General features: G+C 38.6%; 1 protein-coding gene across 4 annotated transcripts in view; it reads left to right on the top strand.

Moving 5' to 3' along the window:
• ZFAT (zinc finger and AT-hook domain containing) overlaps positions 1-15,032 on the top strand; it is a 121,639-nt gene that overhangs the window by 71,989 nt on the left and 34,618 nt on the right. For all 4 annotated transcript variants that reach the window (XM_027898701.1, XM_027898700.1, XM_027898702.1 and 1 more), the window contains 3 exons: positions 3,860-4,010; positions 4,287-5,755; positions 6,946-7,178. In XM_027898701.1, the coding sequence (XP_027754502.1) occupies positions 3,860-4,010; positions 4,287-5,755; positions 6,946-7,178 (1,853 nt within the window). The remainder of the gene's footprint in view (positions 1-3,859; positions 4,011-4,286; positions 5,756-6,945; positions 7,179-15,032) is intronic.

Raw genomic sequence — 15,032 nt, 5'->3', positions numbered from 1 at the left:
TTTCTTCTCTGTGAGGGTGGTGAGGCCTTGGCACAGGTTACCCAGGGAAGCTGTGGCTGCCCCATCCCTGGAAGTGTTCAAGGCCAGGTTAGATGGGGCTTTGAGAAACGTGGTGTAGTGGAAGGTGTCCCTGCCCATGGAAGTGGGGTTGGAATTAGATGATCTTTATGGTTCTTTCCAACCCAAACCATTCTGTGGTTCTGTAAGTGGAGGGACCTGGGGACCTTGAAGAGAAGGAGTGCAGTGGTCATGGACACATGCACCTAATACCAAATGAAACATAGTACAGCTTTTCATAAACTTCACAATTAAGAATGAAAGTAAATAAATACAGTTCTGTGCACCTCAGAAAATAGTTTTGAATGGCATATACTTTTTTTTTGTGGTCTGTTTTTAAGAACAAGTGAGTATATTCAGCCAAATATTCAATGTTTTGGTGTTTTTATGTATTCTATTTCCCATGTTTCAATTCTGTATATTATCAAGGCTTCTAAATGCAATTTATTATTCATGCCTAATTAGTTTGATTCAGGAGAGATCTGAACATCTAAATTGTTGTTTTAGGTATATTCTCTAATATTTTAAAGACTCAGCTTGTTACTAGCAGAGTTGTTCTCAATTCCTGTGAAGATGGTGAGTGGTAGAATGTTTTGGGTTGTTTGTTGTTTTTTTTTTTTTTTTCCAAGAAATCTCTGTAGGAAAGAAATAAGAAACTTCCTGTGTAAACTCTCCTGGATTCTGACATTGGTTGAGCTGGTGTTCGAATCTGGATGATCATATTTTATACATACCTATTAATTTGTCTCTAAATCCCTTCTTGAATACATTTATATTTTCAGTCTCTGTGACATTGCGGAGTAATTATCCCATAATTTAATTACACACAGGGTGAAAGTGCACATTCTTTTGTTTTGTTTTAAGCCTGCTGACTGCCTATTGAGCTGTTCTTTGTGGTTTATAAGATAATGATTATTCACACTTTTTCCACAGTATTGTTAATTTTAGAGGTCTTTATCATTTATCTCTCTTCCAAGCTGAAGGTCTCGAAGTTATGTATTCCTCTTCCAAACAAAGAGATTTTGTCTTTGTTACTGCTTACTGGTTCTTCTTTATCCTTTATTTGATGGTCTGTACTTGAAATGTTAGGAGGTTCATGGAATTTAGTTGAATGGGTAGGAATTTGTTTGATGATGTCTCCTTTTTTATTTCTGATCCATTCCTAATAATTCTTTTATCTTTTAGACTGATAAGTATTGGAGAGCTCTATAATGAAGGACAAGCTGCTTTTCTAAGAGACAGACTGTAAGAGATCAGAGACCGTCCCTGAGTTTGAGGCAGAGATGAGTCTTGTTGGGTAGTACTTACCTGTCCATAAGCATTCCTGTCATGAGGAACTCAAATATTGCTACTTTGAAAGCAGATTTACTCAGATGATATTGACTGAAAAGAGGAAAACAAAAAACATAAATAAAATATAATAAAATAAAGTCCATTCTGCATTTAAAATAGAGGTCTAATAGTGCTGGAGGAAGGATATTTTAAAAGACATGATCAGTACAGTTAACCTCTTTTTTTTCCCCCAATATTTATGTGCTCTGACTTCTTGAAATGATCATCTAGGGAAACAGTTAGGAAAAGCTTTTATATTCCTTACTGGCATATGATGTTCTTAATGAAAAATAAGACCTTGTTTCTGTTTGCCTTGTTCTTATACTTTTCTCTAGCTTGAATATTGAGGGCAGTTCTTTTGTGATTTGGGACGTGTGGGGACTAGGTTGGGTAGAGCCTAGAAACCAATTTCCACATTTTCTGGGCACATGCTGTAGTCATTAGTTTATAATCTAGCAGTACCTGCAGTGGCTGCTGGTCCATTAGCAGCCCGAAAGCAGCATCCCAAGTGGATGGAGAGAGACATGTAATGTTTCTTAATGCTTCCCTGTCTTCTAAGGGTAGGAAGTAGCTACCTACCATGAGGGGACAGGATTGCCTCCTGCAAGTGCTTCATTAGTGTGTTCCAAGGCCTGGATCTCCCTCTTTAGGTTTTTAAAGGCATTTGTCTCTCTATGAACTGCATAGGGAGTTTAGAGGCTGTAATAATAGGATAACCTTGGAGCATTCTGCCCACTCAAAGTATGCAAAATACTGATGAGTTAGTGTTTATCTAGTGAGTTAGTATATATTTAGTTCACCCAATTTAGGTGATTAAATTTTTATAGTGGTAGTACAAAGGTTTATTAAACAGTTCAGCAGTCCTTTCAGGAAATGCTCAAACATCCTGAAAGGCAGAAGGGCACAGAGGAGAGTTAGTGTGGAGCATTTAATGAGGATCTTTGTCTCACATTCAGGAAGTGGGAGGCCTGGAAGAGTTAACCATGCTTATAAAGCAGTTCAAGATCTATTTTCTTTTCACTGGGTCATTCTAAATATAGACGAATTTGCTTTTATTCTAAGTATTGAAGTATGGGAACACCAGCGTGGTATCTAATGTCTGTTGTATCACCTTTACACTGAACTGTGTCTCCTGTGCTATAATGACAAACTCCCATCTTACTGGGCTACCACAGTGCAGTCTGGGAGATACATTTCTGCTGGACAACCAGACATTTGTGGGATAGGGAGGAACAATAAGAATATATATGTAATATATATAATACATAATTATAATATATATAACATATAAAGTTCTGGTAACATTTAGATTGAGAACTTGGAAGATCAGTTCTGATGAACCTGCACAATCTTTAGTACAGAACTGAAAGCGTTATTGAAAAACAGTAGTTAAAAAAGCCATTTTTGGATGCAGCCAGTTCAGTGAGCAACGGAGCTACTACTACAGTCTGTTTAGTTCCAGAGTTGGCTGATGTCCCATTTGATAAAAAAAAAGCTTCAATAGCCTTATACACTCCCAAACAGCCTCTTCTCAAAATATCTCCATTTCCCACTTCAGATCACTCTGAAGAACCCATGGAATCTCCATCTTTCTCCCTTTTCTAGTCTACAGCACCACTTTCCTCCACCTAATGTCCCTCAGTCTTTCACACCTCTTGTTGGGTAATTCCCACTGTTGTTTCAGAGACTTTATGTTAATGCTGCCTATATATTGTATAAAGAATATCTTCAGGAATCTGATCTTAATGCTTTCAGTAGATCCCCTTTACTCCTGCTCCTAATGGAGTTTGAGAAGTGCACATGGAGCATAGAATATCCTGAGTTGGAAGCCACAGGGATCATCGAGTACAACTCCTGGCACTGCATGAGGCAACCCCAAGAATCCCACCATGTGCCTGAAAGCGATGTCCAAACATTCCTTGAGCTCTGGCAGGCCTGGGGCCGTGGCCACTTCCCCAGGGAGCCTGTTCCCAACATACTCTTTTATTCTGAGGGGATGCCGACATGCCCCAAAATATAAGGAGTTTAGGGAAAGATATGAAGACTTTTAAATATAGACTAAGCTGTGGTTTACCCAGCCTTACTTGTGGAGCTGATTAAGCAATTTGGCAAAAGTTTTCGAAGGATGTGGCATGAGGCAGAAACAGAAAAATTTAAATTTCATTTCAAAAGTTAGTCTTTTAAAGGTGGAAATATTTGAGTGTAGGATCTCATAATAACAGGCATCAAGCACCACGAGTAACCCACAAAACCATCAGTTCTGGCACAGTATTTAAGCAGATCTGTAATGTAAGTACTGACGTCTTCTCAAAGTGTATCCATCATTTTATGCACAGGAGTTTAACAACAGAAACTAAAACAGTTGGACTAATGATTAGAGAGTTTAATGTTTTGTTAACACTTGTGTATTATAGACAATGCACATTTTAGTTTGAAAGTTTTAATGAGCATTTCTTTGTTATCCTTGTAGGAGCCACAAAAATTGTTCCTGTTGAGGCTGCTCCCCAGGAAAGTGAACCTGCAACTCCAGAGACGACAGTTCAAGAGCCATCACAACGAAAAGGATACCAAGAATATGCCATTCAGCAAACCCCATATGAACAGGCAATGAAATCAAGCAGGTAATTTTGAAGTTCTTTTATTTGTGTTCTTGCAGAATATGAACTAAATGCTTCCCCATCCATTTTCATGAAACTGAAATATTTTTCTGAGCCCTTTAAATAAAGGAACAGCTGAAAATAATCTGTGTGTAAATTATATAATTTAAAATGCTTGTGGAGAATACCTTTAAAAAACCCTAAACATTTCTGTCCATTATGAATATTTAGGGGATTTAGACACATTATGTCATCAAGTTTCAATACTTTAAATATAACTGGCTGGTTTTCTCTTTTTAGGTTGGGCCCAACTCAACTGAAGATTTTTACATGTGAATACTGTAACAAGGTGTTCAAATTTAAACACTCCCTCCAAGCGCATTTGAGGATTCATACAAATGAGAAGCCTTACAAGTGTCCTTCCTGCAGTTATGCCAGTGCAATCAAAGCCAACCTGAATGTTCACATGAGGAAACATACTGGAGAGAAGTTCAGCTGTGATTATTGTACGTTCACTTGCCTCAGCAAAGGCCACCTCAAGGTCCACATCGAAAGGGTTCATAAGAAAATCAAGCAGCATTGCCGCTTCTGCAAGAAGAAATACTCGGATGTGAAAAACTTGATCAAGCACATCAAGGAAACTCATGACCTTCAAGACAAAAAGGTGAAAGATGTTTTTGATGAGCTTCGCTTGATGACACGGGAGGGCAAAAGACAACTTCTGTATGACTGCCACATCTGTGAGCGCAAATTCAAAAATGAGCTTGATCGAGACCGTCACATGCTTGTTCATGGGGATGAAAGGCCCTTTGCTTGTGAGCTCTGTGGTCATGGAGCCACTAAATACCAAGCCCTCGAGCTGCACGTTCGGAAGCACCCCTTTGTGTACGTGTGCTCTGTGTGCCTGAAGAAGTTTGTCAGTTCTGTGAGACTCCGTGCTCACATCAAAGACGTTCACGCGGATCTGCAGGAGGATTCTGTTTTTAACAGCTCGATCAACCAAAGCTTCTGCCTGCTCGAGCCAGGAGGGGACATCCAGCCAGAAGCCCTTGGTGAACAGCAAACACAGACTGCAGGTGAATCGACCATCACAGGTGCTGATGCTGTTAACACATCACAACCACCTGCTGGTGAAGGTGAATCGGCAGCTGCAGGTGTCAGCCATAATGGCCAACATAACGGGGATGTAAAAATCGATACAGTCCTTTCCTTAGAGTTTGAAAACCCTCTGGTGAAGAATGTGGCAGAGACACTGTGTCAGACAACAGAGATAGCAGTCCCAAACATTCAGCCCTGTGTAGCATCAGATTGCTTTCTGCTGAAAAATGGTACTGCTGGTCCTGAGGAGTTAAAGGTTTCTCCTCCAAATGAAGAGGAAGTTAATCACTGCAGTTCTGTAAATCAGCAGGGTGAAGAAATTCACCTTTTACTGTCTGAAGACAAAAGTTTAAATCCGAGTCAGAACAATGTAGTGGCTGAGAACCTTCCAGTCTCTGAAGAGAGAACCCAGTCTGTTCCTTCTAGTGAATCAGAAACAAGCAATCCTCCAATTCAGAACTCGGCAGAATCCACAGGCCCTTTGGCAGCACCAGAAGCCGGAGCAGCCACCAGTCCACAGGCAGCCTCTTCCAACACGGCTGCACCCAACGGCGGGACTGGATCCGTTGCCTTCATGCAGATCTTGGATAGCTTGCAGAAGAGACAGATGAACACAGAGTTGTGTGAGAGGATAAGGAAGGTTTATGGAGACTTAGAATGTGAATATTGCGGTAAGGAGCAGTGGAATTATGTTTGCCTGGGGTTTTTTTAAATGTTATATAGTGAGCCATCTTTTTCCTTCTCCTCTGGTTTTCGGTGTTTGATATATTTGTGTATCTTTTCAGCAGTATTAATTTTGTAGTTCAATATGGTTCTAGGGTCCAGTGAGATTTACTTTTTGCCATATAAATAGCGTGAAATGAGTCAAATCTCCTCAAAAAAACCCACTAGTGGAATATAGCAAAGCAATGATTTTCAATTTTCTGTTTATGTCAAATTTGATAGCATTAGATGATTTCTGTCCAAATGCCTCTCCCCAGGTCATAAATTTCACTGGGTCCAAGCACAGCAGCTTTAGGCGTGGGATCAGCATTAGTCAGTCCATGTTTTAATGCTTAAGCTTCGTAATCAGCTTAGTATAAGGTTCAGAGTCTTTTTCGTGTGGTAAAGGAGGATCTGTGGTAATATACATTCTGTAGAATAAGCACATATATACTGGCATGTTTTTGTGACTTGTTTTGAACCAGGTTCTTTGAGGTAAAAAATTTTCAGTTATGGTATCAGATCAAGACTATTCTGATTGTAATTTTTTTTTTTTTTTTTAAATTCATGGAAGTGGGAATAATACACCATTCAGATTTATTCTAACTGAAAATGTTTGTGTTTACATAACTGGAAAGGAAACAATTTGGGTTTTATGTTGTAGTCTTCATTCTTGAAAAGGGAAAAGAATCATAGTCTGAAAAAAACAAGTTTTTGAAACGCTGTAACACTGTACCTCAGATGAATTGCTCTGCACTTTTTGGTGCCATTATGTCAGAAAGGCTTTTAGGAAGGAGTAACATGAAAGGAAGTAACAAAAAATATTTTTACAGTCTTTTTTAGTGTACATTTACATTCAGATTCTTTGTATAGGAGAACAGGTGTAAAGAACTTTTCCTTTAGGGAAAAGATCATTGATATGTATCAAAGTTACCCTTGTTAGGCTGTTTCAGGATATATAACACAATCTTTTTAGACAAAAGTGTGTTTTGTAAACATATTTTCAGTAGTGAAGGGTCTTTAGACAAGTTTCCGTTAAAGATAAAAGGGACAGGATTCAAACAGTGTGTTTGGCCCTGAAAGAAAACTGTGTGCTTATTGTAATTTTCTCTAACAGTTGTTTAGAAATTACTTTCTTCATGTCTAATTTTATTTTCAGGCAAGTTGTTTTGGTACCAGGTACATTATGACATGCATGTTCGTACGCATACCCGAGAACATTTGTATTACTGCTCCCAGTGCAATTACTCTTCCATCACCAAAAACTGCCTTAAGCGTCACGTCATCCAGAAACACAGCAATATTCTGCTGAAATGTCCCACAGAACATTGTGACTACTCTACGCCAGATAAATACAAGCTCCAGGCACACCTTAAAGTTCACACAGATCTGGTAAGTAATGAACCCAGCAGTTGGTTTGTCCAAATTCAGTGTCATCGTCATAGTGTTTGGAATTGTCTGGTAATATCTAAAGACATAGCTAAGGGCTCTTACCTGTGTGCTCTCTGCACACTTCTGGGAATACAGGAGTTACAGCAAGTAGATATTTGGTCCTTCTGATAGTTGTTTCCAGTAGAGTGTATCTGTATCCGTTTTCTTCCTTTGATTTTCCCACTGTTGTCAGATTCTTTGGGTTTTGAGAGAGTAAAATAAGGCCTGGTACTATTGTTACTTTACTTCCTTCCCTGGAGCTGAATTCCCTTCCTCCATAAATATAAGACTGTGGTACAAGGAAAAATGTTCCTCTCTTAATTACTATAGACAGAAAAAGTTGTTGAAAAGAATTATTTTTTTCCTAATAGCTACAACTAGTTGTAGTTGAACATCTACCATTTTCTGTTGTGTTTACAAAGAGAAAGAAATCACATTTTAAAGGCTCCTGTCTTGTTTAGAAATCCTTCTAGCTCTGAAAGGCATGTACTAAAAATGGGTCTGGTCTACTTCTTCCACATTCCCTGTAAAGTATTTTCTTTGAGACTGTCTGGAAACCCTCACTGTGCGAGACACTGCTTGGTGATCTTGCTCTGATCCAGCATTATTACATGAATGATCTTCGAGGTTTGTTTCAAAATTATGTTTTAAAAAATATTATGGCACTCAGAATAAGAAATATTTTAAAACTAAGGGCTAAGGATTTTAGTCTTCACCATTGGTTAAGATGCTTTTTTAGAAGTGAAATTATATACGTGGTTTTCTTGGAAGATTAAGGAAAACAATTATTTTCTTACATCAGTATTGCCAAGCTTCTTGCTGTTTTCTTGTTTTACATGAGTGTCCCAAATGGGTTAAGCTTTTATCAGAACAGATCTGCACACCACAGACTTCTTTTCCTATCACATGGCAGGATCCTATGTGCTTGCAAGGTCTAGTTTATCTGGGACATTCCAGGCTTGTGAGTACCCAGAGAGGTTGTAATGTACACACACTCACACGGTTATGAACACAGGCAAATTCCTTCCTGTTCCAAATTGACCTCTAGGAGAGGGTATTTGGCAAGTGCCTACTCTCCTTGTCCACTTTTGGCTGGAGTCTTTCCTGAAGACCATCAGGAGCGCATAGATGGCCCATATTACCCCATATGTTGTATATGAAGGTACTACTATTGAATAAAGCACTGTTTAGGATTTCAAAAAGTGTTTGACAATGGTACTATTTGTAATTAAATTTTCTTGACTGATAATGTCAGAAAGTTGTCATGAACTGCATCCTTGCAATTTGAGGCTTGAATTATTGATGCAGTAAAATACTTCCAAAAGGCAATTTACCCTTCTCTTGAATTTATTTCTTTACTTATTCGAGCAGAAGAGAAAATGGCAGTTGTTTAATTGCAGCACTCACTTTTCTGTCCTTTAAGGACAAGGAGCTATTCACACAGATGGGCCTTTCTTCATTCTTTACACAACATTACAGCTTTTGTTGGCATTTTCTTGTAAATAAATCTTGTGCATCCATGATAGAATGCACCACATATGACAAGTTCTTACAGGCCAGTCACTTAAGAGTTGGACTTGATGATCCTTGTGGGTGCCTTCCAACTCAGAATATTCTGTGATTGTGTGGTATTATTCTGTGAGAAAGCAGCATCACAACTCTAAGCAGTGTGATAAATATTGCTCTTACAGTTCCTTCTACAAGAATGTGATGCTTGAATTAAGGATTCACACTAGTTTTTCCCCAGGTGTGAACAGTTTCTGAGTAGCTTCTTAAAAAAGGTGTTTGCATACAGTGCCTAGTGGTTTCAGGTCTTCCTCTGCAGTCAGCAGATAGGCTCTTGGCTACTATTTTCAACAGCTGAAGTTACTTTAAAGGTATTTGGAACAGAACAGAACACCTAATCTTCTACTCTTCTTAAGCAGTTACTTCAGAAGAGCTTTAAAAAAGAAAACAGAACAGTTCATGGAAAAAGGAACGTTTTTTCCCTGCTTGTGTCCTCGACTTCTGTAGCTATTTTAAACAGAATCTGAATTTGTTATGAAAGGTGCAGAAAATTCACATGATAGACCTTCTTTTTGGCTGTTTTTGAATGTCTTATGTTTATGATGCCCATCTGATGGCAGAAATTTGTGTAAATGGTTTCTTAAGAAAAAAGAACCTACAATTAGCTCTCCTTAGGTAAGTACCTGTTTTTTAAGTGTGATAAATGTCCAACAGCTCCCACCAGGAGGATCATTTTCATGATACTAAATAGGACTGAGAAAACGCATTTCATAATTAAAACCAGTGTGGCAGCAAGATCTTTCAAAACCATACTTATTGTCAAATGTATTTATTTAAATGGATTGAAAAATTCATTTATTAAAATTTGCTCAGTAACTAAATTTGACCCTTCTCAATATTGGCCTTTGTGCCCATTGCTTGGTATAATTACTTGGTGTATATTTCACTGAACAGGACTTACTCCAAATTATAGTACTTTAAGAAACTTTGCAGGGTGAAATGTGGAACTCTACTTTAATCCTAATTTTAGTTTGCAAAATCAATTCTTAATAAATACTAAAGTTAAAACTTCCCTGGAGATCTAAAGTACCAAAATCTCAGTTCAGTTCTTTGTATGGATGTGTACCCTTCGTTGCCTTGTTGCTGGCTGCATTTTAGCTGGATCCCTGCATTATTTGGTGAAGAAGATAAATGGTGGGTATGGAAAAGCAGCTATCCCTTCATCCTTGCCGCTCACTGTATAGCCACCCATCTTACTCTCTGAGCATCATCCAAGTCTTGCACTGAATTTGGGGTTTATTCCCTGGCAGATGATGATGAGTGTGTATGTGCTGCCTCTTGCCTCTGTACTTGGAATAATTTGCAGTTATGGATGAGCTCGTTGGGACTTTTAGGGGCTTGATGTGGAACTAAACAATGCTGATGGAGGTACCAGAGTTGGTTTGCAACTCCCTGTGGGTTTTACAATACTCACTATGCTGAGCAGAGAGGTTTGTGTCTAAAAATATTTTAAATCTATGTATGTAATTGATATTGCAAGATAAGCACCTCTGTAAAACTTTGGTTCAGACCCAGAACCAGCACTTGTTATTTGGTGCCTACATTTGCTTTCACACATGTTTCGGGATGCCAATGACTCTTGTCTTTGGAAGGATGCTTATAAATTCCACTGTGCTGCTGACCTTTCGTATGTGTAGGAAGTGAGGCACTTGAGCTCTGATTGCTTATTTCCCCTTCCTGAGGAGCATTAATTTTCAGGCTGTCACTGGTCTGGCTTGGTTACCTTTGCCTCTGGAGCAGTGCCACGGTGTAGTCAAGAATGCGAGGTACTGGAAAGGAAAGGAAGTAACAAAGACATCTATGATCTAAGGACCAGGCTCTCAGTTGGAAAGTGGCTTTTTCCCTTGTCCTCACTTCCATACTGAATGTCAGTGAGGCATTTGTTTTTCCTAGTGGATATTTCATGAAAATACGCTCAAGTACTGCATGCAGGTGCTTGTTAGTTTGTGAGCTGTGACTTCTGCTGCTTGTCAGGCTTCATAAAAGTCTGCCTAACCATTTACACGTTTTTCTTTATCTTCCTTCACCTGTGTGCATAGCCACCTCCTGGGTATGTCAGATTCTTTCAGCTAAGTTGCATTTTAATTGGACATCAGCTTAATTCAGAATCTTTTGTGAAGGTTTTGATTTGAACATCAGGACAAAACTGTGGTGAAGATTTCCAGATGTCTTCATTCCTTGGAAGTATAACTCAGGGGCCTAATTCTAATCCCACAAGTGTTAGAAAATAAATTTCTGTTTATCTGAGTAGATGTGGATGCAGGCTTTATCTCTCTATTCCTCTAGAAATTATACACATTTTGTGTTAAGTGAGTTGTGGGAACTTTTCCTGGAAATGCTTTGGGAGTACCAATATCTAGTATAGCTTTGTATTATCTTCTGCTCATGAAATCATGTCACTGATGCTTCTGGAAAGGAAGGGAATGGATTGTTGATTTCTGTAACATAATTATCTAATTTGGGCTGCTAATTAGGGGCATGGTCTTAATTTTACACTATTAATGGAATTGATAACAAAACAGTCAGGAGTCCACACACTCTCTTTTGAAATTAGTGGCAGAATTGCCATGCAGATCATGTAATTTATGATCATATTATTCTATGTATGTTCTGTTGGTTTTATCATACGGTCTTTTATGTTGGTAAAAACTTCTAAGATCATTGAGTCCAACTGTTAACCCAGTACCACCCTGTTCACCACTAAACCATGTCCCCAAGTGCCTCATCCACAAGATTTTTGAACACTTCCAGGAATGTGACTCAACCACATCCCTGCGCAGCCTGTTCCAATGCTTGACCACCCTCTAAGTGAGGAACCTTTTCCTCATATCCAATCTAAACCTCCCCTGGCACAACTTGAGGCCATTTCCTACTGTCCTGTTGCTAGTTACTTGGGAGAAGAGACCAAACCCCACCTGGCTAGAACCTCCTTTCACTGCCTAGGTAGTCCTAGGTAAGTGGCCTTATTTTGTAAAAAAACAGCATAAAAAACAAGATTTGTGATATCATTAGACTAATTTTTTTTGCTAAGTTTAAGTGTATTTATGGACCTAATTAAATACCTGATCTGTGGAATGTGAACAGTACTTTCTGTCAAAAACCTGCCTTTATTTAGGAATTATTTCATGTTTCTTACATTTTCTCAAATTGGTTAATAGGATAGTAAGCAAATCCCAGAAAGTGTATGAATGACTTTGAAATTGAAATAGGGGGTTGGACTATGCATCTGGTCTCTAACAAAGGCAGATCCAGCTCTTTCCATACTTTGCTTCTGCTTGTGCCCTTCAAAAAATCCTTCAAAGGCATTTAAAAGGCAGGCACTCCAATTAGGCATAGGATAGATAACTTTTATTCTTACTAAAGGAAAACCTGCATGCTGGGAATGTGATTAAGGTATTACTAGAACCTCAGCCTCAGTCCTCCAAAGTGCTTCTGTCATCACCTATGACCAAGGCACTCTGAAAAGCCACTGCTGTGGTGTGGGTGACCTTTGAGGCTCTGTGTTGTGGCCTGGGTGCTCTGAAACACTTTGTTTGCAACAGAGGGTTTCTTAAAGGCTGTTTTGGGAGTGATGGGATTACACTGAAGGACCAGCACTGACGTGAGCTCTCAGGGCAGCGACAGAAGGGCATTTAAACATTCAAAACTAATAGCATGAGTTCCAGCAGTCAGTGGCACTGGCTCGTATAAACAGCAGAGAAAAGTTTGGCTTCAGCTGGGTGCTCTCTGTGAGAGACTGGAGCTTGACAGATACACTTTGAAGGGTCTCGGTGCTCATGGGCACACTCTATTCCACTGCAAAAGATACCCTTTTTGAAGTTCTCTGCAGAAATGAAGTTTTCTGAATTTCTGCAGAACTTGGTGTAAATAACTTTTTAACTGCTTGAAAGAAGCGATTTGGATTTTTTCCATTGTTGAAAAATTTTCTTACAATCATCATGTGGAAAGATGTGTTCTCGGTGCCTGTCCTTTCATATTGCTCTATAGTTTCTGTTTCACTTACTGATTATTTTGAATTTTCCTTAAATCATAGTCTTATAGCCTTGCCTTCCCTGAGAATATTAGCAAGAATATAAGGTTGTCACAATTACAGTATTTTAGTTAAATTTGTGTGTGTGTGTGTGTGTGTGTGTGTGTAATGAAGTGTTGAATTTTTTTTTCTTATTTAACTTTATGAAACAGCAAGATATAATTTGTCTCAGTGTTCTGGTCGCACTTAATGCAGTGAGTATCAAAGACCAGCAATACTCAAATGTACATTAAAAAAATACTATTTTTTGGTTTTATTTATTATATATTTTGCAACTATTTATTATATATTTTGCAAACTATAGCAAGTTTGAGGAGCAGACTGAGATCTGTCACCAGATTTCAGCTGCCCCCTAAAGAGCCCCCTAAATGATACTGTGCTTATGTTTTTCTTACATGTGCCAAATTATGAATATGATTATGCAACCCCATCTTTGAAAAGGTGCAGACATTGCTGTGGAGTTTTATTAGGATCAGTCTACCAGTCTTCATTGGAATGATGTGTTTGGTTAGAAATCTGAAATCATTGGTAGCAGATTTTGGTTATATCATTTGAGAGACCCTAATTCTGCAAATTAACAGCTCTTCTTCAAGGTTTTGTCAGCACTGTAGGCTCCTTGAATCTCTTCTTCCAAAAACCATCTAGTAGTCTTTGATACTCCTTTATTTTTAACCTGGGTTTCTCAGGGCTCCAAATGGTGACAGCCCCAGCTCCATCATAGCAGGATACTGTCCTCAGGGTGGTATTTCTTTAGTAGCTGCTATCCCCTGTCCCCAGTGCAGGGTTTCTCTCAGGAGCAAATGATCTAACAGCTAAGGCAGAATTCTCCTTGTGACTGCCACTGCCATATTAATGGCAGAGAGAGCTCCATATCCTACTGTCGTGGAAGTATTTATTTCTATTTTAGTCCATGAGTTCTAGGGATACTTCTGGGTTTGACTCGTAGGTACTTCAGGACAGGGTTTTTTTTTCAGAAGTACATAATATATTAAGTGCAAATGCCTGTGTATATTGCAAGATCTGTCTGCCATGGAAACCCATCAATTTTGCTTTTCTTTTAAGGGACATGTCCATTTATAGCTGTATAAGAGCAGCATCCAGAAATAATGACCTCCTTGTACATTCTTCCTTACTGTTCAGAGATGCTCTTTGGTCTAAGGTCAGAAACTTGTAGAGCCCAGGACCCTGTTACTTCCAAATTTCTCTCTTATAACAAAGAGATCTGTTTTTTTGATCAGTAATCTTCCTTCCATGCTCTTCAAGAAGTACTTCTGTTCTCCTCAAATAAGTAGTGAAATATCTGTTCTGTAGCTTCAGCTTACCAGAGACCTCTGGGAGTTAGGTAGGTACAACTCTCCCACCAGGTAATGTGTTACCTGGTTATCTGCCCAGCTGTCAGGACTAAGTAGGCCTCCCTCCATCTGTGTTTTTGATGATCCACTCATACATTAATCCCCTCAGTGCAGAGGTGACTGGATGATCCATTCATTTGATTGAGTACCCAGTCTGTTGTCTCAGATGGTGCTTCTGGAAAAAATCAGCCTCTTCAATTTATATAATAAGTGGCGAGGTTTATTTTAAATTGGATAATTTGCCAGTTAATGGAGAAAAGTCCTACATTTTTATGTGGAGTTAGATGCATTTGTAAAAACAGGAAAATTGCAATTAGGATGGAATTGTGTATAGGAAGAAATTCAGTCAAAACTCTCCAGTTAAACTTGATTGATGTTGTTAAATCTGTTATAACATCACTGACACTGAGAAAATCCAGAGTAGTCTGTAAGTTTTAAAATCAAAATAGTAGAAAAAAGACTTTATTGGTAATACATCAAATGCTGAATATTTATAAAGTAGTTAGAAATGTAGACACTGAATAAGTAATGGCATCTGTCATTGTTAACTTTGCTGCTCAATTTCAGACCATTTTATAAATCCACATAGTGGTGGATGTCTTCAGAATAATAAGGTCTGATCCTTAGGTTTCAGAAGAGTGGACTTGTGGAAAAAAAAAAAAAAAAGAAAAAACCCTGAATGTTACTGCTCATATCAAATACGTTTTCTTCTGTTATGTGACTTGATCTTTCGACTTTTAATTCTCTACAGAGTCAGTCAGAGGATAATGCTTACATTTATTGTGCATATTCTCATCTGCTGTAACTTCGAGCCCTTCATTCATGAGGATTAATGATGCTTAGAGTACTTTAATATTTCTCCTTCAC

This window comes from Empidonax traillii, unplaced genomic scaffold, assembly GCF_003031625.1.
Source record: "Empidonax traillii isolate 1590-97213 ecotype Southwest subspecies unplaced genomic scaffold, ASM303162v1 scaffold618:size574337, whole genome shotgun sequence".
Taxonomy (NCBI): Eukaryota; Metazoa; Chordata; class Aves; order Passeriformes; family Tyrannidae; genus Empidonax; species Empidonax traillii.
The sequence above is the reverse complement of the archived record's forward strand: the minus strand, read 5'-3'. Positions and strand labels throughout refer to the sequence as shown.